The sequence below is a fragment of the Salvelinus alpinus genome, chromosome 5, assembly GCF_045679555.1.
Source record: "Salvelinus alpinus chromosome 5, SLU_Salpinus.1, whole genome shotgun sequence".
Taxonomy (NCBI): Eukaryota; Metazoa; Chordata; class Actinopteri; order Salmoniformes; family Salmonidae; genus Salvelinus; species Salvelinus alpinus.
The window spans coordinates 63,938,410-63,966,169 of record NC_092090.1 but is presented as its reverse complement, the minus strand read 5'-3'; the positions used below and the strand labels follow the sequence as shown (position 1 = coordinate 63,966,169).

The 27,760-nt window shown below is 47.0% G+C and overlaps 1 protein-coding gene across 3 annotated transcripts in view; it reads left to right on the top strand.

Moving 5' to 3' along the window:
* The window catches only part of ptch1 (patched 1), a 93,073-nt gene extending 72,247 nt beyond the window's left edge, over positions 1 to 20,826 (top strand). For 2 of the 3 annotated variants that reach the window (XM_071402666.1, XM_071402665.1), the window contains exons 17-24: positions 2,435 to 2,618; positions 5,193 to 5,473; positions 8,137 to 8,274; positions 8,508 to 8,650; positions 15,031 to 15,130; positions 15,349 to 15,702; positions 15,827 to 16,370; positions 16,657 to 20,826. In XM_071402666.1, the coding sequence (XP_071258767.1) occupies positions 2,435 to 2,618; positions 5,193 to 5,473; positions 8,137 to 8,274; positions 8,508 to 8,650; positions 15,031 to 15,130; positions 15,349 to 15,702; positions 15,827 to 16,369 (1,743 nt within the window). In that variant the 3' untranslated portion in view covers position 16,370; positions 16,657 to 20,826. Of the gene's footprint in view, positions 1 to 2,434; positions 2,619 to 5,192; positions 5,474 to 8,136; positions 8,275 to 8,507; positions 8,651 to 14,344; positions 14,381 to 15,030; positions 15,131 to 15,348; positions 15,703 to 15,826; positions 16,371 to 16,656 lie in introns of those variants that run through there. The other variant, XM_071402667.1, reaches the window with a different exon arrangement.
* Positions 20,827 to 27,760: the final 6,934 nt, after the last annotated feature.

Genomic DNA, 27,760 nt, shown 5'->3' with positions numbered 1-27,760 from the left:
AGTTCTATTTTCCCCTCTCTCCGGCGCTCTTCTCTCTCTCCCTCTCTCTCTCTCTTCCCTCCCTCTTCTTATTTTCTCTGTGCTCTGCTGCCGTGTCCCCTTTCAATGAGTGGAGAGGAGCTGAAGCACGTGATCTCTTTGAGTCAACACTGTGTGTGTGTGCGTGTGTGCGTGCGTGCGTGTGAGAGAGAGAGAGAGAGAGAGAGTAAATTTTTTTGGTCAAAGTGTGCACGCATATACTGTACAGTAGTAGCTGTATTTTTTTCCATGTCAAATTAAGAACAGATATTTTCCAACCCTGGCAAATTGCAAAGCTAGATGTTTTATTTTGATATGCCACACCACAGCTTTCTGGGGAGGCATTTTCGCTTTGATGTCTTTCTGCTAACATTTCTCCCAGCACTGGACGGCCATTCGTTCCTTATGGCCAAGGGAATTATATGAAAGTTGGCAATGTGTGTGTTTCTGAGAGAGAGAGAGAGAGAGAGAGAGAGAGAGAGAGAGAGAGAGAGAGAGAGAGAGAGAGAGAGAGAGAGAGAGAGAGAGAGAGAGAGAGAGAGAGAGAGAGAGACAAAGAGGTGGAGAGAGAGACAAAGAGGTGGAGAGAAAGACAGGGAGGCAAAGAGAGAGAGAGAGAGGGGTGGAGAGAAAGACAGGGAGGCAAAGAGAGAGAGAGAGAGAGGTGGAGAGAAAGACAGGGAGGCAAAGAGAGAGAGAGAGAGAGGTGGAGAGAACAAAGGAGAGAGAGAATGAGTGAAAGAGAGGGATAGGGAAGAAAAAGAGAGGCAAAAGGGTGAGAGAAAGAGAGAGAGAGGGACATGAGGTTGGAAAGGAGAGGGAAAGGGAGCAAGCAAGGGAAAGTGGGAGAGAGAGAGAGAGGCTGCCTTTGCTACTGCTATCAAGAGCCCTTTTCTTCTCGGTCCGGATCCGACTGTGGTGCAGGGCATTCTGGGTATCCGTAGGGGTCAGGAGAAGCAAGCACGAGCAACATTTGTACAGATGCTGTGTTATTTTTATAGCTCTACTCCATTTGCTGGGTGGCATTTCCTTCAGTGTTAACAGCGAGGTTAACTGCACACAGACGCACACAGGGACCCCAGCCAATTTTTTTATTGTTACGCTAACTAACTCAAGCAATTTTTCCCTCCACACCTCCCCCCTACCTACCCCCAGGACTCCCCCTCATCCCCCTCTCCCCTAACACTGCCTCTGTGAACGGGGGATTTATTGTACTGAGAAGGGCGAGTGGCATAGAGCGGCGTGCAGAAATGGAGGTAGCTAGCTACGCCCCCCCCCCCCCCCCCCCCCCGGAGGCCCTCAGAGAGTCCTGAGAGGGGGGACGCTAGCGCTAGGCTAGTTAGCGCTGGGGGAAGCTAGCTAGCTTCTTCCATTTGTGAATAGAGTTAGTTGTAAGAGAAATGAGCTCGCTAGTTGGATGTGATGAAGTGGTGTGCAGTAATGGCTGTTACTTTCAGGAGCTAGCTACTAAGGCCTCCTGGTCTCACATGGGAGCGAGCCAAGCTATAGACCTGGAAGGGAGGGTAGCTATTAGCCAGCCCTGTTGTGGAGGTGAGGTAACCAGCTAGTTCTGTATAGGAAAATTAGTTAGCAATGTGAGAAAAAGTAGAGAGGGAAGCTAGTTAGCTCTCAGGGGACTAGGAGGTAGCACGCTGTATCAGGTCTGTGTGAGCTAGCCTTTCCTGGCTAATTCTGTTGGAGAGGAAGGCTGATCCCAACACATTACCTGCATGCTTTTTTTTCCTCAGGAGACTAGCACATCTGACCGCCTGAAAGCTGATTTGACATTTCCATTTTCCATGTAGGCCTAATAATTCTGGGAAGTTCACCGAGAAGTACGGGAAATTTCAGAAGGCACCAGTGTTTGACTGTTTACTTTTCTTTGGGTTGGATAGAGGGAGAAATAGTTTTCGCTTATTTTTTTTAAAGCTGGTCCGTTTTCTCATGCTCATGCACGGTTATAAACAGGATTTCTGCGGCCTGTTCATATAGACAAAGTTTTGGGTCAACATCGTTTCTACAATGCCCGTCCATTTCTATAGATGTAGGATCTTAATTTGGTCACTATTTTGTTGCTGAGAATTTTCCTGCACCGCAGGAAGTGTATTCACGTTTCATAAAGGCTTCTAAAGTTTGTAATTTCCACTTTAAAATGTCAGACTTGATTTGCCCTAATGAAAACTGTACCAGCCCCTACAAAAAATGTCCATAAATGATTATCCACATAATAATTCACATTCCTGCTGTAGCAAACTGGCTCAAATTAAGATTTGATATCTGTAACCATCAATATCACACACACTATCCCTCACCTCCTCTCTTTCTTTCTCCCTTGTCCTCCCACCCCCTCTCTTTCCCTCTCCCTCTATCCTTCTTTTCAAAATATGAACTATTGTCTCCTTGTCTCCCCCTCTAGCTGACGAGGCAGCGCTTGGTGGATGCGGATGGCATCATCAACACGGGGGCGTTTTACATCTACCTGACGGCGTGGGTCAGCAACGACCCGGTGGCGTACGCAGCCTCGCAGGCCAACATACGGCCACACCCCCCGGAGTGGCTCCACGACCGCACAGACTCCATGCCCGAGACACGCCTCAGCAGTGAGTGACCAATCCACAGCACACTTCACTATCACAAAGGCCTCTCACCGGCCAATCATATGAGACATACACTTTTTCGCTCTCAATACTTCTTTGACACTCTGGCCTACTGATTTGGCAATTCAATTAAAACCGATTGGGACAGAATGTAAGAAGTGTGCAGGAGCTACTTCTCTTGTTGATGCTAGATTTGTACCTCTAAAGGCATTTATACACTACTTGTTATGTTTTGTGGCCTAACTATTCTGTGGGCAATTTCTCCTTGAGCGTTCCATTTGACCTCTTCTGCTCAACCACTCCGTACGCCTTTATTTCATTTGAGCTGCGGTTATGTTAGAATACCTGTCTCTTATACCATCTCTGCAGTTACTGACTGTTCTCTTCTTTCTGGTTGTAACTGAGGTCGTTGTACTGTTTACAGCAGGGTTCCCCAACTGTGTTTTATTTGGCCTCCCAAGTTTTCGAAGCAATTTATGGGGGGAGTTTTCATCGTTGGACCTAAAAGACGTTTTTTTTTTGTTGAAAATATGAAAAACAGGAAATCAGCTCCAATAGGTTTTGGTTGAAGAAATCTGTTCCCATGTAGGCCGATACCCACGCAAAACAAAGAGACACGTGATCATATACAAATGTAAACAAGGTTTGAAGTTATACATGTTTTAGTCAAACATTATATCTGTTTGGGCTTCTTGCGGTCAATTTGCCGTACACAAATTATTAGTAATTATGTTGCGGCCCCCCGACCATCTGCTCAAAGAAAAATCGTCCCGTGGCTGAATCTAGTTGATGATCTCTGGTTTACAGTATACTGTGTGTGTGTGTGTGTGTGTGTGTGTGTGTGTGTGTGTGTGTGTGTGTGTGTGTGTGTGTGTGTGTGTGTGTGTGTGTGTGTGTGTGTGTGTGTGTGTTGGCTCGGTTTGCAGTGCTGAGGGGCAGGGAATAGCACGCTGTGGTACTCTAATGGTGCCTGTGGTGAATGCGATAACTCTTACCACCACAGGCCCCTAAGCATTACACACATACATGCACACACACACACACACACACACACACACACACACACACACACACACACACACACACACACACACACACACACACACACACACACACACACACTCTCTTAAAACTCAGTGACCCCAGCACTGCCTAAACCATGTTCTCATTTCCTTACCACACACACACACACACACACACACACACACACACACACACACACACACACACACACACACACACACACACACACACACACACACACACACACACACACACACACACACACACAGAAACACAGAGAGAAAAATGCTGTGCAGAAGAGAAATAGGATTGGTTAACAAGCAAAGGCTTGGGTGGGATAGACGATTGGATAACAAGCAGGAAGTGCATTACAGGGAGGAGATGTGATTGGATAACAAGCAGTGAGTGTAAATGTGATTGGCTAAGCAGCTTAGAAAGCTTGGCTGTGCAGGAAACCCCTGGAGCAGAGCTACGTTGGCAGAGCTCCAACTCCCAGTCCTAATGGAAATTTATAGTGGAGATTATAATAGGCCAAACCATGTTAGCAAGTGGTGCTGTCTAACCCTCCAGCCACTGGAACACACACACACCACAGAGAGTCTTTACGGTTCTCATTTTTGGGATGTTTTCGATCAAACGTAAGTTTTCGGGGAAAAATACAATGTAAAACAATCTGGAAAGGATATTGTAGTTGGGTATGGGGCTCCCGAGTGGCCCAGCGGTCTAAGGCACTGCATCTCAGTGCTAGAGGCATCACTACAGACAACGTGATTGGGAGTCCCATAGGGCGGCGCACAATTGGCCCAGCGTCCGGGTTAGGGTTTGGCCGGGGTAGGCCGCCATTGTAAATAAGAATTTGTGCTTAACTGACTTGCCTGGTTAAATAACGGTAAAACAAACAAAGAAATTGACGTGAGTCTGAACCTTTCTAGAACATGTGTTTTGGCAGTGTTGCAGTAGTCACTGCAAATCAAATTTGGTGTGTGTCATAGTTAACTGCATAGCTGTGTAGGCTTTCCCTGTTTGACAGACAGGTACGAGTGTGTGTGTGTGTACATGTTTGAGTGCGACTGTGTGTGTGTGTGTGTGGGTGTGAGAGAGAGGGTGGGGTAATGGTGGTGATTCAAACATTGTAATTACAGCGGATCAACGTCAGGCCTGACACTCTGCTGTGTGTCTGGGGCTGATAGCCTATCATTAGGCTGAGACTGGAGAGAATGGAGCCCTGTTCCTACCAGCCCTTCTCCCTCCCTCCCTCCCACCCACACACACACACACACACACACACACACACACACGCACACACGCACACACGCACACACGCACACACACGCACACGCACACACACACACACGCACACGCACACGCACACACACACACACCATGCCAGTCCCCCACCAAGGCTCATGGGACCAAGCTCCAGCTCTGCCCACCAGCCAGTCCCAATTAATTTCTATACAGAGGTCGAAGTGAGCTGTAGCATAGTGCACTTGTTTGAACTGTATCATACTTCCACCCTAACCCCCCCCAACACACTTCTCTATCTCTGTCTAGTTCCTGCCGCCGAGCCCATCGAATACGCACAGTTTCCCTTCTACCTCAACGGGCTCCGCGAGACCCCCCAGTTTGTGGAGGCCATCGAGTCGGTGCGGGCCATCTGCAGTAACTACAGCCGCCAGGGCCTGCCCAGCTACCCCAACGGCTACCCCTTCCTCTTCTGGGAGCAGTACGTAGGCCTCAGACACTGGCTGCTGCTCTCCATCAGCGTGGTGCTAGCCTGCACCTTCCTCGTCTGTGCCCTCTTCCTGCTCAACCCCTGGACCGCCGGCATCATCGTGAGTACACACACACACACACACACAGACACAGCGATACACACACTGCACGCACGCAGGCACACACAATACACATTCGAAACCTGCATTCTTCTTGCATTGGATGTATTGGCAGCATTTGTGTTGATATTATACATCAGTATGTTTGAAATGAAGTCAATTTCATCAGCCTGTAAGATTAAAGTCCTCTAAAAGCGAGCTAAAAGATGGAAAGGTACTCTCCAAACAATCTCTTAATACAGTACGTTCCAATCCATCCGTTTAAAAAACTTCACTCCCGTGCACTGTGCGGCTGTAGGAGTGTGGAGAGGAGAGACAGGAGGGCAGAGAGGAGTGGAGGAGAGAGAAGGGAGGAGAGGAGAAAGGGGGAGCTGAAGAGAGGAGTGGAGAGATGGGGAGTGGAGGAGATCAGGCTGCTGTGTGCTTAGCCCAGTCTTGACCCAGTGTTTATCTTGTGCTGTTTAGTCTACTCTGTCTCTCCCAGACACTGACTTCAAATAAATGGGGATAGGACACAAGTTACCGAGGCAACCCCCACTCCTACCAAAAAACACCCCTTTTTCCATGTAATGTAGGAGGTTCCAAGGATACACACATACTCTCACATACTCTCACATACTCTCACATACTCTCACATACTCTCACACATATAAACACATATAAACACATACACTCACACATATAAACACATACACTCACACATATAAACACATATAAACACGTAAACTCACACATATAAACACATATAAACACACATATAAACACACAAATAAACACACATATAAACACATATAAACACATACACTCACACATATAAACACATATAAATACACATATAAACACATATAAACACATACACTCACACATATAAACACATATAAACACACATATAAACACATATAAACACACATATAAACACATACACTCACACATATAAACACATACACTCACACATATAAACACATAAACTCACACATATAAACACATAAACTCACACATATAAACACATACACTCACACATATAAACACATAAACTCACACATATAAACACATACACTCACACATATAAACACATATAAACACACATATAAACACATAGAAACACATATAAACACATACACTCACACATATAAACACACATAGAAACACATATAAACACATACACTCACACATATAAACACACATAGAAACACATAGAAACACATACACTCACACATATAAACACATATAAACACACACTCACACAGCCCTGGTCTGTCTCTCCACGGGTTGTGTTTTTACGACAGGCAGTGTTTGGGCTACCTGCGCCCTCTAAAGCAGGGCGAGGGGACCTCGTGTTCATCCTCTGGCTTTACAAGACAGATGAAAGGACTAGTTATGGCACGGCTTCAAGTTGAACCATTTGCTTTGTCCAGACCAGGCCACTAGTATCCTACCGTACACCCCCCTCCTTACCCCAAGGCCACACACACGCACACGCACACACACACACACACACACACACACACACACACACACACACACACACACACACACACACACACACACACACACACACACACACACACACACACACACACACACACACACACAGGCGTTCCATCCTCCACCCACCATAGCCATCTTCAAAGGGCTGGGGCCCCCCTGTAACCTGAGACCTGTCAACTGATAATAGCACATCACAAATCTACAGAGCACTGCACACACACACACACACACACACACACACACACACACACACACACACACACACACACACACACACACACACACACACACACACACACACACACACACACACACACACACACACACACAAGCTCACATGCACGCACACGTTTGTTTTATTCTCCTTATGGGGACCAAACAATTGATTCTCATTGAAAATCCTATTTTCCCTAACCCCTAAACCTAACCCTTAACCTAACCCTAACCTTAAACTCAAACCCCTAACCTTTAACCTAACCCCTAATTCTAACCCTAATTGTAACCCTAACCCTAAACCTAACCCCTAATTCTAACCTTTAACCTAACCCCTAATTCTAACCCTAATTGTAACCCTAACCCTAAACCCAACCCTTAATTCTAACACTAATTGTAACCCTAACCTAACCCCTAATTCTAACCCTAATTGTAACCCTAACCCTAAACCTAACCCCTAATTCTAAACCTAATTGTAACCCTAACCCTAACCCCTAATTTTAACCCTTTTTGTAACCCTAACCCTTAACCTAACTCCTATGCCTATAATAGCTTTTTTCCTTTTGGGGACCGGCGAAATGTCCCCAATTGTCAGAATTGTCCTTGTTTTACTGTCCTTGTGAGGGCTTCTGGTCCCGACAAGGATAGTAAAACCAAAAACATACACTCACCTACACGCACGCACGCACGCACACACACGCACACGCACCCACACACATTCAACTTAAGTCTCTCTCAGTACTTTCTGTACCAGTTCATGCTTGATGGGCGGGTTCCTGTTTATTCTCACCATAGAATAGAACAGTCATTAACGGTCATGTTGAGGGTCCTGACTCTCTGTATCCTGGCCCTGTCTCTGATGACCGTGGAGCTGTTTGGGTTCATGCTGGGGTCGATCTCTGGGTTAAAACTGTACATGGTCACTAATGGTTATTAATGGTGTTGCGGTCTGTCTGTTTCAGGTCCTGGTCCTGTCTCTGATGACCGTGGAGCTGTTTGGTATGATGGGGCTGATAGGGATCAAGCTCAGTGCTGTTCCTGTGGTCATCCTCATCGCCTCGGTGGGCATCGGAGTAGAGTTTACTGTCCATGTGGCTCTGGTGAGTACACGCACACACACACACGCACACACACGCACACACACACACACACACACACACACACGTACACACACACACACACACACACACACACACACACACACACACACACACACACACACACACACACACACACACACACACACACACACACATGCAGAAAGTGGATTGTGCTTTTACAAATGACAAGATTGTTTGTCTGAGTAAAGTGTGTGTGTGTGTGTGTGTTTCAGGCATTCCTCACAGCGATAGGGGACCGTAACAGGCGGGCAGTGCTGGCGTTAGAACACATGTTTGCTCCGGTTTTGGACGGAGCCTTCTCTACTCTACTAGGAGTCCTCATGCTAGCAGGCTCCGAGTTTGACTTCATCGTCAGGTGAGTGGGACATAGACACACACACACTCATGCAGACTCATTCTCTCTCTCTCTCTCTCTCTCTCTCTCTCTCTCTCTCTCTCTCTCTCTCTCTCTCTCTCTCTCTCTCTCTCTCTCTCTCTCTCTCGCTCTCGGTGTGGCGTCTTGGCGTCAGCAGAGCCTGTATGTCACACAGGAAACTACCTGAAACACCACTCATCCGTAAAAGGCCGCTTTTCCCTCCATCAATTTTCAACTCCTCCATCCCCTTTCTACTCTTCCTCCACCCCCTTTCTACTCTTCCTCCACCCCCTTTCTACTCTTCCTCCACCATTCCCTCCTTTTTCTTTTCAAGTCTTGCCTCATGCCTTGTTACAACAGTATACCTCCTCTCCTCCTCTCTCTTCCTGTCTCTCTCACACACACACACACACACACACACACACACACACACACACACACACACACACACACACACACACACACACACACACACACACACACACACACACACACACACACACACACACACTTCAATCCTGCTGTAGTTGACGGTCTTAGAGGAAACTCAAGGGCAGGAGAGAGTGGTGAAGGGCAGAGATGGGGGGAAGGAGAGGGATGAGGGGTGAGAGAGAGAGCTGGAAAGTCTTCTGGCTTTTGTAATCTCCTACAGCTAGTTTAACTGGGCTCTCCAGACATTTACAAGGCTGATGGGGGGGGGGGGATTAAAACGGACACATTGTTGTGTGTGTGTGTGTGTGTGTGTGTGTGTGTGTGTGTGTGTGTGTGTGTGTGTGTGTGTGTGTGTGTGTGTGTGTGTGTGTGTGTGTGTGTGTGTGTGTGTGTGTGTGTGCGTGTGTGCGTGTATGCGTGCGTGTTTGTGTGGGCACACAAATGAGAACATTAGTCATTCCTACCTTTCTATAGGACGAGAAAAGCAGAGGTGAGCCAGAGTTCCTATTACTAAGTGCTAAGCATATTGGAACACTGAATATGTTACATCTGCAGACTACTGTCTAGGTAGCCATTCAAGGGATACTTCAGGGTTTTGGCAATGACTGCACGTTTCGTTTTTTTCCCCTAAGCTTGATTAGTTGATTATTTTAATCAGCTGTGTAGTGAGTGCTAGGGCAAAAAAAACAAAATATGCACCCCGGGGAGGTTAGAACCGACTTTGGGAAACCCTGGTCTATGGTATCTACTAGCATGCTAGCAATTACTATAGACTTCCAGTCATTAGCTTTAAGGCTAATTAGCAATTGCGCTAACGCAAGTTAGCAACTTCATTCAAACTGCACGCAGACACATAGAAATTGCAAAAACCCTGAAGTATCCCTTTAAAGGAGGTAGCTTTTTACTGTGGGTGATCTATCCCTTTAAGCGGGCCACCCATGTGGTCCGAAAACACACAGACACACACACACACTGCCCTGCTCCCTGACCTTATAATCATGGGGGTCAACGATGACGTGCCGGGGAGTGAGAGTGCACACACCCACACACTAACCCGTCCTTCTCTCCTCCCCTCCTCTGGTTCACGCTGCTCGCAGGATCTGTCTCAGGCCATTTGAAGTGTGGGGTGTTTTTTCCCCAAACAAAGCAGTGCCAGAAGACTGCAGAATAACAGCACAGCCTGCTCGTATTTTTCTGCTCACGCTGAAAGAAATGTTGCCCTGACTTTCCCTGTTAACCCCACAAATGTTTTCACTCTAAACAGCTCCAGCACTGTGTGTGGGTGTTCGAGTGGAGATGTGGCTTTAAACCAAAGCAGAAGCTCTGTAACTTCAGCTACTCTCCCCTACTCTCTCAAAGTCTAGAGCGATACCAACAGAGGAGAGGAGAGGAGAGGAGAGGAGAGGAGAGGAGAGGAGAGGAGAGGAGAGGAGAGGAGAGATAAAGGCTTTAGGTCTATTCTCCCCCGCTTCATTCATTTAAAAGCATAGGACATGTTATTGTGAGGCTGGTTAGGTTGATGGAGAGCACGCCACAGCTGTCAGTTAAACACAACCTACCCCACACACCCTGTCTCCAGACTCCCTAACTGTATCCCCAGCCTCCATCACTCTATCCCCAGCCTCCCTCACTGTATCCCCAGTCTCCCTCACTATATCCCCAACACCCATCACTGTATCCCCAGTCTCCCTCACTGTATCCCCAGCCTCCCTCACTGTATCCCCAGCCTTCCTCACTGTATCCCCAGCCTTCCTTACTGTATCCCCAGCCTCCCTCACTGTATCCCCAACCCCCATCACTCTATCCCCAGCCTCCCTCACTGTATCCCCAGCCTCCCTCACTGTATCCCCAACCCCCATCACTGTATCCCCAGTCTCCCTCACTGTATCCCCAGCCTCCCTCACTGTATCCCCAGCCTTCCTCACTGTATCCCCAGCCTTCCTTACTGTATCCCCAGCCTCCCTCACTGTATCCCCAGCCTCCCTCACTGTATCCCCAGCCCCCATCACTGTATCCCCAGCCCCCATCACTGTATCCCAGCCTCCCTCACTGTATCCCCAGCCCCCATCACTGTATCCCCAGCCCCCATCACTGTATCCCCAACCCCCATTACTGTATCCCCAGCCTCCCTCACTGTATCCCCAGCCTCCCTCACTGTATCCCCAGCCTCCCTCACTGTATCCCCAGCCTTCCTCACTGTATCCCCAGCCTTCCTTACTGTATCCCCAGCCTCCCTCACTGTATCCCCAGCCCCCATCACTGTATCCCCAGCCTCCCTCACTGTATCCCCAGCCCCCATCACTGTATCCCCAGCCTCCCTCACTGTATCCCCAGCCCCCATCACTGTATCCCCAGCCTCCCTCACTGTGTCCCCAGCCTCCCTCACTGTGTCCCCAGCCTCCCTCACTGTGTCCCCAGCCTCCCTCACTGTATCCCCAGCCTTCCTCACTGTATCTCCAGCCTCCCTCACTGTATCCCCAACCCCATCACTGTATCCCCAACCCCCAACACTGTATCCCCAGCCTCCCTCACTGTATCCCCAGCCCCCATCACTGTATCCCCAGCCCCCATCACTCTATCCCCAACCCCATCACTGTATCCCCAGCCTTCCTCACTGTATCTCCAGACTCCCTCACTGTATCCCCAGCCTCCCTCACTGTATCCCCAGCCCCCATCACTCTATCCCCAACCCCATCACTATATCCCCAGCCTTCCTCACTGTATCTCCAGACTCCCTCACTGTATCCCCAGCCTTCCTCACTGTATCCCCAGCCTCCCTCACTGTGTCCCCAGCCTCCCTCACTGTATCTCCAGACTCCCTCACTGTATCCCCAGCCTTCCTCACTGTATCTCCAGACTCCCCCACTGTATCCCCAGCCTTCCTCACTGTATCTCCAGACTCCCTCACTGTATCCCCAGCCTTCCTCACTGTATCCCCAGCCTCCCTCACTCTATCCCCAACCCCATCACTGTATCCCCAGCCACCAACACTGTATCTCCAACCCCCATCACTGTATCCCCAGCTCCCTCACTGTATCCCCAGCTCCCTCACTGTATCCCCAGTCCCCTCACTGTACCCCCAGCTCCCTCACTGTATCCCCATCTCCCTCACTGTATCCCCAGATCCCTCACTGTATCCCCAGCCATAGCCTGCCTAAATAAGGCCTGTTTATTGTTGCTACTTCACCGGGCAAACTGAACCAGCAGCTCTCTCTCTTCTCTTCTCGTCTCTTCCCTCTCTTTCTCTCTGCATCATAGATGGAGGACAGACAGACAGACAGACAGACAGACAGACAGACAGACAGACAGACAGACAGACAGACAGACAGACAGACAGACAGACAGACAGACAGACAGACAGTGTAGTGTAGTAAGCCAACCATACTGTCTGGACATGGATTGGATCTCCCCGTGCTCCGTTACCCTATGCAGACCCTACACTGGAATTCCTTCTCCACTCCGGCCGACACACATACTGAATCATATATACACACACATTTCATGCACACTAACACACAACGCAGATCAGTTCTAAATGTGTCCAGTTGTGTAGCATACCAGCTGGCGGGAGCCAATGTGACTTACACACACACACACACTTCAATGTCGTGCCATTGTAACAGAAACGCTTCTGGGATGAACAACTTAACAACTGAATGAAGGCATGTCCAGGACCCTTATCCACACAGCCTCTCAAAGTACGAGTGCTGATCTAGGATCAGGTCCCCACCTGTCCATAGAGATGTAGGATCTTCATTTGATCACTCGGTGTATTCAAGGTTTTAAAAGGCTGCTAAAGTTTGTGATATCCACTTTAAAATGTCCGAGTTGATTTGACCTAATAAAAAAAAAATGCATCCCCTACAAAAAAATCCCCATGAATTATAATCCACATAATCATTTACATGTTCTGTTGCGACAGGATTATTTTCCTGTTGAAGCAAACTCTCTCAAATCAAGGTCCTACATCTGTACACATTAGGAACACCTTATTAATATTGAGTTGCACACAAGCCTAAGATCACCATGCGCAATGCTAAGCGTCGGCTGGAGTGGTGTAAAGTTTGCTGCCATTGGACTCAGGAGCAGTGGAAACGCATTCTCTGGAGTGACAAATCAGTTCGACAGACGAATCTGGGTTTGGTGGATGCCAGGAGAACGCTACCTGTCCCAATGCATAGTGCCAACTGTAAAGTTTGGTGGAGGAGGAATAATAGCCTGGTAGCTGTTTTTCATGGTTCGGGCTCCTTAGTTCCATTGAAGGGAAATCTAAATGCTACAGCATGACATGCACAAAGCGAGGTCCATACAGAAATGGTTTGTCGAAATCGGTGTGGAAGAACTTGACTGGCCTGCACAGAGCCCTGACCTCAACCCCATCGAACACCTTTTGGATGAATTGAAACGCCGACTGCGAGCCAGGCCTAATCGCCCAACATCAGTGGCCAACCTCACAAACGCTCTTGTGGCTGAATGGAAGCAAGTCCCCGCAGCAATGTTCCAACATCTAGTGGAAAGCCTTCCCAGAATAGTGAAGGCCGTTATAGCGGCAAAGCGGTGGCCAACTCCATATTAATGCACATGATTTTGGAATGAGATGTTGGGTGAGCAGGTGTCCTCATACACCTGGTCATGTAGTGTATATACAGGGGAACGGGGGAAAGGAGGAACATCATCTTTAATGAAGGAGCTGGAGTGGAGAGAGAGAGAGAGAATCAGTTTGAGAGAGACAAGGAGAGAGAGAGAGAGACGGGGATTTACAGAGGAGATTGGGGGGTCTTACCTGATACACTGGATATTTAATTAGACGGGGGGATTGTAGAGCACCGGGAATTTCACATGGGCTTAGCTGAAAAGAAGGGAAAGAGAGAAAGAAAGAGGGAAAGAAAGAGAGGTAGAGAGAGGCCAGGGAGGGGTGGTGTTCAGTGTTCCCCTTCTCTTCCTCCTAGACTAAATTGTTTAAATTCTATACCCTTCACTTCATTTGTTTCCTTCTTCTTTTTTTAGAGGAGGAGAGGAGAGAGGCCCCTGCTCCCCTCTTTCCCCCTCAACCCCCTCCTCCCCCCTCCCCCTCCATCCCCCTCGTCCCCCTTCTCCACATTCCTGACTGCTTTGTTTTCTTCATGTTTGCTTATACCACACACCCAAAGAAGTGCCCCCTTTCTCCCTCCCTCCTTCTCTCGCCCTCTTTTTCCATGCCTTTGAATTAACCAACTCCAGCTAATTATGCTTCTTTCTCTTTCTCTGTGCGGCTTTCTAAAGACTAACCCTCTTTGGCAGGACTAAGTAACACACAAGGTACATTTATATTTTCTACCAAACCAACGTGTGTGTGTGTGTATGTGTGTGTGTGTGTGTGTGTGTGTGTGTGTGTGTGTGTGTGTGTGTGTGTGTGTGTGTGTGTGTGTGTGTGTGTGTGTGTGTGTGTGTGTGTGTGTGTGTGTGTGTGTGTGTGTGTGTGTGTGGTGTGTTTGTCTGAGTATTTCTTCAGACATGTGTAATGGTTCATCTAGTGCATGTTTGTCCTTGTCTAAGCCTCTCTCCTGTTGATCTGTGGTTTCTCCAGGTGTTCTCTTTGTGTTCACACACACACACACACACACACACACACACACACACACACACACACACACACACACACACACACACACACACACACACACACACACACACACACTCATACTGGCTTACACTGTTGTTTCTCTATGGGTTCTGCAGGTGTGTTTTTGCTCTAATGCCTGTGTTTGGTGTTCATTGTGGTTGCCACAGGTATTTCAATGTGACGCTGCCAATGTTCCATTGGTTCAGTTGGTTAAAGCATCTGCCAAAATGACCACAGTATGTTAATGGTTGGGACTCTTTGCATTTTATCTTCTGCGGTGTTCGTCTGTGGTGTTTGATGGAATGGCATGCCCATGTTAACGTTACACTGTGTTGGTTTGTTGCAGGTATTTCTTTGCTGTGCTGGCTATCCTGACAGTTCTGGGGGTGCTGAATGGTTTGGTCCTTCTTCCTGTGTTGCTGTCCTACTTCGGCCCCTATCCAGAGGTCAGATGGTTTCTCCTGTTTAGCCATCTATATAGCTCCACCACATAGCAGGAAATGGCACGCTCACGCATTTTTTTACGCACATATTTTGGTGAACCGACGCCGACCTTTGATTGGGTGTTCTAACACGAGCTCCCATGAAATTGCTCAGCGGCGTAGTTTGCGTACAAATTCCCACTCATCTCCTCACACCTCCCTCCTTTCACTGTCCCCCTCAGGTGACCCCTGTGGATGGGCGTAGCCGGTTACCCACCCCTTCCCTGGAGCCTCCTCCTCACGTGGTCCACTTCTCAGTCCGCCCACGCCACACCACCTCTGGCACGGGGACAGGAACGGGCTCTGACTCGTCCGACTCTGAGTACAGCTCCAACACCACGGTATCAGGCGTTAGCCAGGAGCTGCAGCAGTACGACCTCCCCGCCACTAGGGGCAGAGCTGGGAGAACAGAGGACATGCAGTACGGCATCCAGACCAGCAGGGGCAGAGCTGTTAGAACAGAGGAGGTGCGACTAGGAGCAGGGCCAAGAAGGACAGCTAGACAAGGAGACGCCACGGCCTACTCTGTGTCTTCTGTAAGTGCTTTGGATAATGCACACATCTATACACACACACACACACACACACGTGACAAATGCTCACACTCTCCGTGCGATATGTGTACAAGTTGTTCTGATTTTCTGATCTTTCTCTCGTCAGTCGGTCCTGCCGGAGTCAGGGGCCCACCCTGGTGCATCCCGTCGCTTCAGCAAAAGGGACCTACAGTCGCTGCCCCCATCACGCCCGCGCATGGACGCTTTTGAAACTGCTACTGAGGCTGGAGGCCATTACAGCTCCGGAGGCCATTTTGGCTCGGGCGGCCACAGAGAACGCTCCGCGGGGCACAGGACCCGTCCATCCCACAACCCCCGGCCCAATCACCACCAACCTCACCACCCTAACCCTAACCCCGCCCCTACTTACTGTCAGCCAATCACCACGGTAACGGCCTCTGCGTCGGTTACCGTCGCCGTCCACTCTGCCCCTCCCCCCACTCAGAGCCCCACTTCCTCTTACCCAGGACACACTGCAGCAAACAGTTACCACACAGCAGGCGGCGCAGAGCCGGTGCCTGCCTTCCAGGACCCCCATGTGCCACTGGAGGTCCATATCAGCTGCAGAGGAACCAAGGTGGAGGCCATGGAGCTCCAGGATGTGGAGTGTGAGGCAGCTGAGAGCGACTGTGGCAAGAGGGCAAGCTGAGGTAAGCCCCAATGGAGTTTGTAGCTTCTCATGACAATGAAGAAATCCACATGTTTGATGTTACAGCCACAAAGGACTTGAATTGAACGTGCCTGTTCCTTTTTCTCCTTTGATTATTTTTTTTTTACTTGCAAAAATGTCCCCATTCAGTCCATCAAAAGTCCACCCTTTTTTGGGGGCTGCAAACTGAACATAATATATTCAGCGTTGCGCCTTTGGAGAGGGAGATGTACGTGTTGTCCTGACACTCTCCTAACCGTGTGTTGTCTGTCTCTCTTTTGTTCCAGTGGAGGAGAGTAGAAGTTCAACGGCCAAAGATGGACTCCCTCTCTCACTCAGCGGCCCACAGCGCAGCGGCACACATAACCCAGTGGTGGCTAGCACCATGGTGCTCAATCGTACTGGAACCCAGTGGATGTTTGTTTCAGATATCTCTATCCATATTTAAAAGATGTACACTCATGTAAATATGAAAACAAAAATAGCTATAATGTAGGAGCTGTACAACTCCTTTTTTAACAGACTGGGGACGTCATTTTGTATGGCGTGTGTGTGTGTGTGTGTGTGTGTGTGTGTGTGTGTGTGTGTGTGTGTGTGTGTGTGTGTGTGTGTGTGTGTGTGTGTGTGTGTGTGTGTGTGTGTGTGTGTGTGTGTGTGTGTGTGTGTGTGTGTGTGTGTGTGTGTGTGTGAGAAATCTCTGATTACTGTTCACTCATCTGTGGATCTGTGCCATGAGGAAACTTCATCTAGACAATACATTTCAGCATACATTGCTGCTGCTTAAGATATTTTGGTAATGATGTATGATAACTGTGTACACGAACTTGTATAATAATTCTATGCAAATGTTTCTTTTACGTTATAAAGAGGTGAGCGAGTGTGCAAGGGTGATTGTGTGTGTGCGTGTGTGCGTGGGTAAATCATCAGATCCATCTCTCAAGAAATAGGCTAACGATCACGTCATGTGAAGCGTTACACAACAACTACACAGAGATTGTGCGTGTGTATGCGTGTGTATGTTTGTGTATAAAGGTCCGCTTTTGAAAAAAAAAAACGATTAATTTGCTTATCACAAACCTGTGGTAGTTATGAAAACAATTACTGTTGAACTCTGACTCACGCTATGCGTGCTATTTAAGACGAGCATATTATGAAGAAGATATGCAGCTGTGTTGTTTGTGACTGTCCCTGCGTCGTAGCTTCCGCATCGTCTCCGCTCTGAGCTCTTGTGTTGTTGTCTGGGGATTGTTTTACTGTAAAAGGCCATGCGTGCCTTGGCTGTCCCTCGGACTCAATTTCCCATCTCCCCTTTTCTCTGGTGATGTCATAGCTCTCGGCAGCCATCTTATAGTAGCATGAGTGGGCGTACAAGTATCACTCCCGTAGCTAATGCATATTACAGTCGGAGTACAAAATCCATGGTAGCTAGTCAAAGCCATTATGGAGGATATTTTTTTTAGAATCATTTTTTTCTCGTGGATGCAACTTCTGTTATTCTAACTGTAAATATACAGTTTTCGTCAAAAGTTTGGACACACCTACTCATTCAAGGCTTTTCTTTATTTGTACTATTTTCTACATTGTAGAAAAATAGGGATACATCCAAACTGTGAAATAACACATATGGAATCACGTAGTATCTCAAAAAGTGTTAAACAAATCAAAATATATTTTATATTTGAGATTCTTCAAAGTAGCCAACCTTTGCCCCGATGACAGCTTTTCACACTCTTGGCATTCTCTCAACCAGCTTCACCTGGAATGCTTTTCTAACAGTCTTGAAGGAGTTCCTACATATACTGAGCACTTGTGGGCTGCTTTTCCTTCTCTCTGTGGTCCAACTCATTGCAAACCATCTCAATTGGGTTTAGGTTGGGTGATTGTGGAGGCCAGGTCATCTGATGCATCACTCCATCACTCTCCTTCTTGGTCAAAAAGCCCTTACACAGCCTGGAGGTGTGTCGGGTCATTGTCCTGTTGAAAAACAAATGATAGTCCCACTAAGCACAAACCAGATGGGATGGCATATTGCTGCAGAATGCTGTGATAGCCATGCTGGCTGGTTAAGTGTGCCTTGAATTCTAAATGAATCACTGACAGTGTCACCAGCAAAGCACCCCCACACCATCACACCTCCTCCTCCATGCTTCACGGTGGGAACCACACGTGGATATAATCCGTTCACATAATCTGCGTCTCACAAAGACAGGGCGGTTAGAACCAAAAATGTCAAATTTGGACAGATTACCACCGGTCTAATGTCCATTGCTTGTGTTTCCTGGCCCAAGCAAGTCTCTTCTTTTTATTGGTCTCCTTTAGTAGGGTTTGTTTGCAGCAATTCGGCCATGAAGGCCTGATTCACACAGTCTCCTCTGAACAGTTGTTGTTGAGATGTGTCTGTTACCTGAACTCTATGAAGCTTTTATTCGGGCTGCAATTTCTGAGGCTGGTAACTTTAACTTATTAACTTATTCTCTGCAGCAGAGGTAACTCTGGGTCTTCCTTTCCTGGTTTTTGCGACTGCACTTGAAGAAACTTTCAAAGGTCTTGAAGTTTTACGAATTGACTGACCTTCATGTCTTAAAGTAATGATGGACTGTTGTTTCTCTTTTCTTATTTTAACTGTTCTTCCCGTAATATGGACTTGGTCTTTTACCAAATAGGGCTATATTCTGTATACCACCCCTACCCTGTCACAACACAATTAATTGGCTCAAACGCATTAAGAAGGAAAGAAATTCCACAAATTAACTTTTAATAAGGCACACCTGTTAATTGAAATGCAAAGGGTGGCTACTTTGAAGAATCAAAGATATAAATATATATTCAGATTTGTTTAACACTTTTTTGGTTACTACATGATTCCATATGCGTTAATTTCATAGTTAGTTTTAATGTCTTCTACAATGTAGAAAATAGTCAAAATAAAGAAAAACATTTGAATGATTAGGTGTTTCCAAACATTTGACTGGTACTGTACATACTATCTCTAGTGATAAGCTACACCTAGGATACTACCCTACTCAGCCTGACACTTGACTGCATTACACGTTTCATTCACAAGAAAGTCTCACTCTCTCTCCATCCCCCTCTTTCTTCCTCTTCATCCAATAAGCTACCCGTCCAGAGAGCTAAAGGGTTTTAAGCACTATCTGGTCTAACAATACTTGGTGTGTGTGTGTGTGTGTGTGTGTGTGTGTGTCTGTGTGTCTGTGTGTCTGTGTGTCTGTGTGTCTGTGTGTCTGTGTGTCCGTCTTCCTCTCTCTCTGTCCTCCTCAGTGACAGCAAAGACAACTGGCCCCAATTTAGCCCAGCCGTCCCTACTGACCTCACCTCGTAAAAATCCACAACATAACGCCATGACACTAATTGGAAGTTCCCCCTCAACTGCCAAATGGCACAGGCCAGAGCCTCAGGGGTCAGGGTTCACCAAGCCACCGACCCCCCCCCCCCTCACGATCAGCCCGGTGTGTGAGTGTGTCAGTCGCGTCTTGTCTAGCTCCCCCATACACCACCCACCCTCCCACTCACACACATACCCCGACCCCCCCCCCCCCTGCATACACACAGACTTCCTGTCCAACACGTGTAGCTACGTGTGTCATTTTCTCCCAGAAGTCTTAACCGTGTCGTTAGTATCCCCCTCCATTGTCCATATGTCGTGTCAGCTGCTTGTGTGAATTTTTTTTTTCTTCGTTTGTTGGTTTATTTGTTTTTGTTTTCTCCTGATGTCACATTGGCAGTAATGGAGAGAAATCATGGCGGGCAACTATTTTCTTCATTTTTGAAATGTTTTTTTTTTTTCGACGTTGGATTTGCGCTATTTATATTTTTGTAATTATAAGATGTTTGTTTGTTTTCTTTCGTTATTGGTCATCAATGCCAGTGGATAACAAATGCAGGGATTTTTATGTCTATTGAAAAACACTATTACAGTTATTGTTTTGACATGAATGGTGTTCTGATCTGTATAACGTGCTTACTAGTGTTACGTAGGGAAACAAGAGTATATAGCATTTACACTACAAGGCTCACCATAGCTCTTAGAGGATTTTAAAAAGGAAAGAAAATCTATGGTTTTCTGCAGACTTCCATTTGGTCTTCGTTGGCGAGGATATATATTGTTTCAGTTACAAAGATAAATATATGCCATATAATTTATTTATATGAAAATTTATTTTTGTAGTATACATAGCAGTTGTCAAGTTATTTGACGGAAGTATATTTTTAAAGAGTTTATATGTAATGATACCGTAACAGAGAAAATCCTAAGGTGGACTCTTTTCACTGATGACATTAACAGTCAGTATTATCTATCATAGGGGAGAGAAAACTCAGCAAGCTGTTTCTATGGGTTTGTCAAATGCTGGCCATGAAAGTAGAAGTTGTACTAGCTCTCTAAATATTAATGTTCAAACACTGATAGAATTCTAACAAATAAAAAATATTATAACTTATTTGTCTCTTTGTTTTCTAACGTTAATAAATGGATGTGAAAAGAATCGTTTGTGGTTGACATTGGGCCGATGATATCCTGAAACACAGAACATCCAATAACGGTGTTATGTGAGGTACAGTATGTACATGACCCACAATATGATGCTTGCCACAAATTACAACACCTTTTCATGATAGTAAAATGCACACAACATAAGTCCCACTCGTTTTAGCGTGTTTTTAACACCCATACTGTTTACCATGTTGGACATAATAGAAATGAGTAGTTACAATATGTTTATTGATGTAAGTGTAGTCAGAATCCTTGTCAATTAGGGAGCGTTTCCCCCTTATCCACCACTAGGTCAAAACCTGTTAGGTGTACAATGAACCGTATAACTGCCCTGTCCTCCCCCCTTCTCCTCTGCTCTCCTCTCCCGCCTTTCCATTGGCGCTTTCTGACATCTGGTCCTGAATCCAGCAGCTCCCTCTAACAGCCAACACCACATCCCTCCTTCCCATTCCTCCCACTCTCTGCTCCTCTGTTCGGTAGGATTTTGATGGACAGCTTTATAGACTGCAAGGAAATTGGTTGTAGTTACAATACAGCTGGTCTGTTCGGAGTAATGAAAAAGGGCATGTGGCCTTGAACTCACAGCAATGGAGACCCGTCAGACTCAGACTAGCTCCTCTCTCTGTCCGCTGACTGACTGACGGGCTGACTGACTGGCTGATTGACTGACTGGCTGATTGACTGACTCACTGGCTGATTGACTAACTGACTGACTGACTGGCTGACGGACTGACTGGCTGATTGGCTGATTGACTGACTGACTGACGGACGGACGGACGGACGGACGGACGGACTGACTGACTGGGTGGCGCCCATCTACTCTCATACACTCAACGTGGATGGCTCCAGTACCCCCAACAGTCCTCCTGTACCCCCAACAGTCCTCCAGTACCCCCAACAGTCCTCCAGTAACCCCAACAGTCCTCCAGTACCCCCAACAGTCCTCCAGTACCCCCAACAGTCCTCCAGTACCACCAACAGTCCTCCAGTTCCCCCAACAGTCCTCCTGTACCCCCAACAGTCCTCCAGTAACCCCAACAGTCCTCCAGTAACCCCAACAGTCCCCCAGTACCCACAACAGCACACATTTTTGTTGTAGCCCCAGACAAAAACACATGATTCAACTCATTGAGGGCTTGATGATTAGTTGACAAGTAGAATCAGGTGTGCTTGTCCGGGGATACATGCTGGTAAGGGGTACTCAAGGACTGGAGTTGAGAAACACTACAACGTCTGGTCTGTTACATTGCATTTCTCTCTGCAAGTCTCAGATCTTGACATCCCACTGGTTGCCTTACTGTATTTCAGTCTGGATAAGCAGTGGTGTCAAGTAAAGTACTTAAGTACTTTAGTCGTTTTTGTGGTATCTGTACTTAACTTTACTATTTATATTTTGGACAACTTTTACTTTTACTTCACTACATTCCTAAAGAAAATATGTACTTTTTACTCCATACATTTTCCCTGACACGCAGAACTATTTGTTACATTTGAAATGCTTAGCAGGACAGAACATTTTTCCAATTCACACACTTATCAAGAGAACTTCCCTGGTCATCCCTACTGCCTCTGATCTGTTGGACTCACTAAACAAAATTGTTGTCAAATTATGTCTGAGTGTTGGAGTTTTGCCTTGGCTATCGATAAATATATAAAAAACAAGACAATTGTTCGCTTAATATAAGGAATTTGACATGATTTATACTTTTACTGTTACGTCCGTCGTTAAATGAAGACCAAGGTGCAGCGTGGTAGGCGTACATTTTCTTTTCATTTTAAATGTTCCACCAGAAACAATAAACAACTCAACGAACGTAAAGCTAGGACTGCAACACATGCAACACAAAAAGACAAGATCCCACAACAGAAGGTGGGAAAAAGGGCTGCTTAAGTATGATCCCCAATCAGAGACAACAATAGACAGCTGCCTCTGATTGGGAACCATACTCGGCCAACAAAGAAATATAAACATAGATTTCCCACCCTAGTCACACCCTGACCTACCAAATAGAGAATTTAAAGGATCTCTAAGGTCAGGGTGTGACATTTACTTTTGATACTTAAGTATATTTTAGCAATTACATTTACTTTTGATTCTTAAGTATATTAAACTTTTTTAGACTTTTACTCAAGTAGTATTTTGCTGGGTGACTTTTATTTTATTTTTAGTAATTTTCTATTAAGGTATCTTTACTTTTACTCAAGTATGACAATTGGATACTTTTTCCACCACTGTAGATAAGAGCATCTGATAAATGACAAAAATGGTAAAATGCTAAGTAATGTTAGCGGGTTGTATCTGTATATGAGCCCTTGCAATCATGACACGTTACTAAATGACTAAAATGTGAAGTGGAACTGTCTGTGCTGACCACCTGAGGGTGTGTGTGTGTGTGTGTGTGTGTGTGTGTGTGTGTGTGTGTGTGTGTGTGTGTGTGTGTGTGTGTGTGTGTGTGTGTGTGTGTGTGTGTGTGTGTGTGTGTGTGTGTGTGTGTGTGTGTGTGTGTATATATGGGGTACATGGTTCAGGGAAACCCTCTATCATTAGAACTCCCCTCATCTGTTCTGAGACCCCAGGTCAGAGTACCACAATAACCCCTCCCCACTTCACCCCCAGCCCTCTGTTGCCCCTTACCTCCCCTCACCTTTTCCCACTCCACGCACACACACACACACACACACACACGCACACACGCACACACACACACACACACACACACACACACACACACACACACACACACACACACACACACACACACACACACACACACACACACACACATGCCCTCGGAGGTGGAACGGCACATATAGTGCAGAGCGTTGGTTGTACTAACGAGGTCCAGGCTCTTAATGAATGACTGTTTCCTGTACCTGTCCTCCCAGCCCTGAGCCCTGGATTAAAAGGGAGAACAGGGGAGGGGGAGGAGAGAAGGAGAGAAAGGGAGGAGGGCTATTTAAGAGGTTGAAACTCTCCCAGAGTAATGGACTATGCAACTGTGGCTCCCTGCCCAGGGTTTGTGACAATAGACGAAGAAGTACTTTATTTTCTGTCTCCCTCTTTCGTTTTCCCCTCCACCCCCTTTCTCTGTTCTCTCTCCCCCTCTCTCTCATTCACTCTCACTCTCTCTCTCATCCTCTCTCTTAAGCATCAGAGGACAATTTCATATCTTAAACATCTGTGATGAAGAAAGCTTCACTGCAGTGGACATTCTTATTCCACTAATTTCCTTCCCTCCTTCCCTCCCTTCCTCCCTCCTTCCCTTTCTCCCTCCTTCCCTCCTTCCCCCCTTCCTCTCTCCTTCCCTCCCTTCCTCCCTTCCTTCCTCCCTCCTTCCCTCCTTCTCTCCCTTCCTCCCTCCTTCCCTCCCTCCTTCCCTCTTTCCCTCCCTCCCTCCCTCGCTCCCTTCCTCCTTCCTTCCCTCCTTCTCTCCCTCCCTCCCTCCTTGAAAGGCTTGTCCATCATCACCTGCCGGTAGAGCTAAACCCTCTAAGTGTGTACACTCCTCTACATGAGTGATTTCTCCGTTGACATGACTGTAATGGACACACACACGTACACACAATCCTGCCAGGGCCGGGGCCAGATTTACACATTCTTTATGCGAGCGGAGAAAGCGATAAATCTGTTGGAAACAGACGACTCCACATCCAGACCAATGGAGCTTTACCTCCGAGGCCTCACTGACACATTGAAAACCATTCAACTTCTCAAAGTGTGTGTGTATGTGTGTGTGTGTATACAAGCGTACGTGCCGGCATGCTACGAGCCAGGGTGGCGTCAAAGACAAAAGGGGTTTCCAAAAGCTTGTCTTGAGTGACAACCACATTTTACACAATTGTTGTAACAGTAGTTTCAGCTTGATTCTTATGACATGAACTGTCTAACCTGACTTATAAGTTGCTTCTGACGAATGTGGGAAGAGGGTTTTATCAACAAGTGTGTTGATGCTGTTACAGTTCAGTTGGCATGACTGAACCAAACTACAGAAGGCCAGATCATATGCAAATTGTATTTATAAACTGTAGGTGGTTTGAGCTCTGAATGCTGATTGGCTGAAAGCCGTAGTATACCCCGGGTATGACACAAAAGTACTTTTTACTGTTCTAATTATGTTGGTAACCAGTTTGTAATAGCAATAAGGCACCTTGGGGGTTTGTGGTATATGCCCAATATACCACGGCTAAGGGCTGTATCCAGGCACTCCGCGACGCTTTGTGCTTAAGAACAGCCCTTAGCCGTGGTATATTGTTCATAAACCACACCTCCTCTGGCCTTATTGCATAAGTATGGTGTTTATAATATCCTACAGACATGTCTGAGACTAGTGCCACTACACTGTTATGCTGGTGATACAGTATGCTTGCTGGATTGTTCAGGGAAAGTGTAGAGATTGATGTGGCAGAGTCTGAGCTGAGCTTGAACCGGCAATCCTGCATTTAATGGGCAATGCCTTTACCATCTGTGCCATGAAGATCCTGACCTCTTCGCAGAGATGGCAGTGCGCTCAAATCCAGGAAGGCTCCAGTAGTACTGGGGTAGGTAGCTCACTGTGATAGGAGGTCTGGTCCCACCCAGGGATCCAGTTGGATTAGCTGACCGTTCCGAGCCCGGAGAGAAAACAGTAGGTTGTTCAAGAGAATGTGGGGTTTGTAGTCTCACTGGATGTCCCTTCTGTTACATAACCTGAAGCTAGAACGACAGTCCAGATACAGCAGCCTCGGCTCGTCTCTACTCTGCTCCATGTGAGCACACTGCGAAATATTTATGCTATTTGATCATGTGAGCTGTGGACATATTTGGGAGAGCATTGACCCAGAGTGTGAGTGTGAGTGTGAGTGTGAGTGTGAGTGTGAGTGTGTGTGTGTGTGTTTGTGTGTGTGTGTGTGTGTGTGTGTGTGTGTGTGTGTGTGTGTGTGTGTGTGTGTGTGTGTGTGTGTGTGTGTGTGTGTGCGTGTGTGTGAGCGCGTCTCTTTCTGTCTGGGAGTCATTACAGCTGGAATTCAGAGTGCTGAAATCAGAACTCTCATTGTTAGGGAAGAACAGAGCAAGAGAAAGGAGGACAGACAGCGGAAGGGAGTATGATGTGTAGAAGGTGTTTATTCTTCAGTGTAGTGTTAGGAGCTGTGACCCATCTGCTACACTGTCATAAGCCATATGCTGCCATTTGTCATCTGTGTGTGTGTGTGTGTGTGTGTGTGTGTGTGTGTGTGTGTGTGTGTGTGTGTGTGTGTGTGTGTGTGTGTGTGTGTGTGTGTGTGTGTGTGTGTGTGTGTGTGTGTGTGCGCGTGCGTGCGTGCGTGTGCGTGTGCTTGTGCTTGTGCTTGTGTGTGTGCGCGGCAAACATATTTCCCCAGCCAACGGGCTCTGTCTCTGCTCTCCAAGAATCTTACAAAACACAGGGAAAAGACAGAGGCGAGAGAAGGAAAGGTAGAGGGAGAGGGAGAGAGGCAGAGAGTCAGACACATCCAATTCCTAGAAACAGCTGACCTGATTCACTACGCATTCAGGAAGGTTCAAAGGCATCTAGTGTGTTTTAAAAGAAAGAGGTCCACTTGAGAAACACCTAGAGGGGGGAGTGATTGTATCGCTAGGGCAACCTGCAGTAAATGTCCAACACCGGGTGGTGTGATGCTGGGGAACTTTTTTGAATGATGTTTTTCTGTATGTGCCTACATGCAGACATACAGGTGCACAGCACCTCTAACCGTCTTCAATCACAGCAGATTTACCCTCAGATACATTTTATCTTATTTGTTCATCAAATGAGGGAATAGAGAGACAGAAGGGTGGATGAAGGGATAGACAGACAGAAGGGTGGATGAAAGGATAGAGAGACAGAGGGGTGGATGAAGGGATAGAGAGACAGAAGTGGGGATGAAAGGAAAGGTAAAGTGGGATACCTAGTCAGTTGTACAACTGAAATGTGTCTTCTGCATTTAACCCCACCCAAGGGATAGAGAGACAGAGGGGTGGATGAAGGGATAGCGAGATGGAGGGGTGGATGAAGGGATAGAGAGACAGAGGGGTGGATGAAGGGATAGAGAAACAGAGGGGTGGATGAAGGGATAGAGAGACAGAGGGGTGGATGAAGGGATAGATAGATGGAGGGGTGGATGAAGGGATAGAGAAACAGAGGGGTGGATGAAGGGATAGAGAGACATAGGGGTGGATGAAGGGATAGAGAGATGGAGGGGTGGATGAAGGGATAGAGAGACAGAGGGGTGGATGAAGGGATAGAGAGATGGAGGGGTGGATGAAGGGATAGAGAGACAGAGGGGTGGATGATGGGATATAGATGAGGAGGGGTGGATGAAGGGATATAGAGATGGAGGGGTGGATGAAGGGGTAGAAAGATGGAGGGGTGGATGAAAGGATAGAGAGATGGAAGGGTGGATGAAAGGATAGATAGAAAGAGGGGTGGATGAAGGAATAGAGAGATGGAGGGGTGGATGAAAGGATAGATAGAAAGAGGGGTGGATGAAGCGTTAGAGAGATGGATGGGTGGATGAAAGGATAGAGAGAGGGGTGGATGAAGGGATAGAGATGAAGAGGGGTGGATGAAGGCATCGAGAGATGGAGGGGTGGACAAAGGGATAAAGAGACAGAGGGGTGGATGAAAGGATAGACAGGAGGAGTGTTGGGTGATGTATGGGAGGGAGTAGTGGTATGAGAGTGATAACAATGAATGATGTTGTTTACTTTCATTTCCTCTGGCATCATTTTGTCATTTCTCCTGCATGGCTAGGTGGAAAACCGAACCATTGTTTACCTTTCAGCCCCAGAGACTTAAGGAGGGCCAGCCGACACCAAGGTCTCATGAACCAGACCGCCAAGCTCGACCAACACTGGATATGCTTGTAACTCTCTCTCTCTCCCT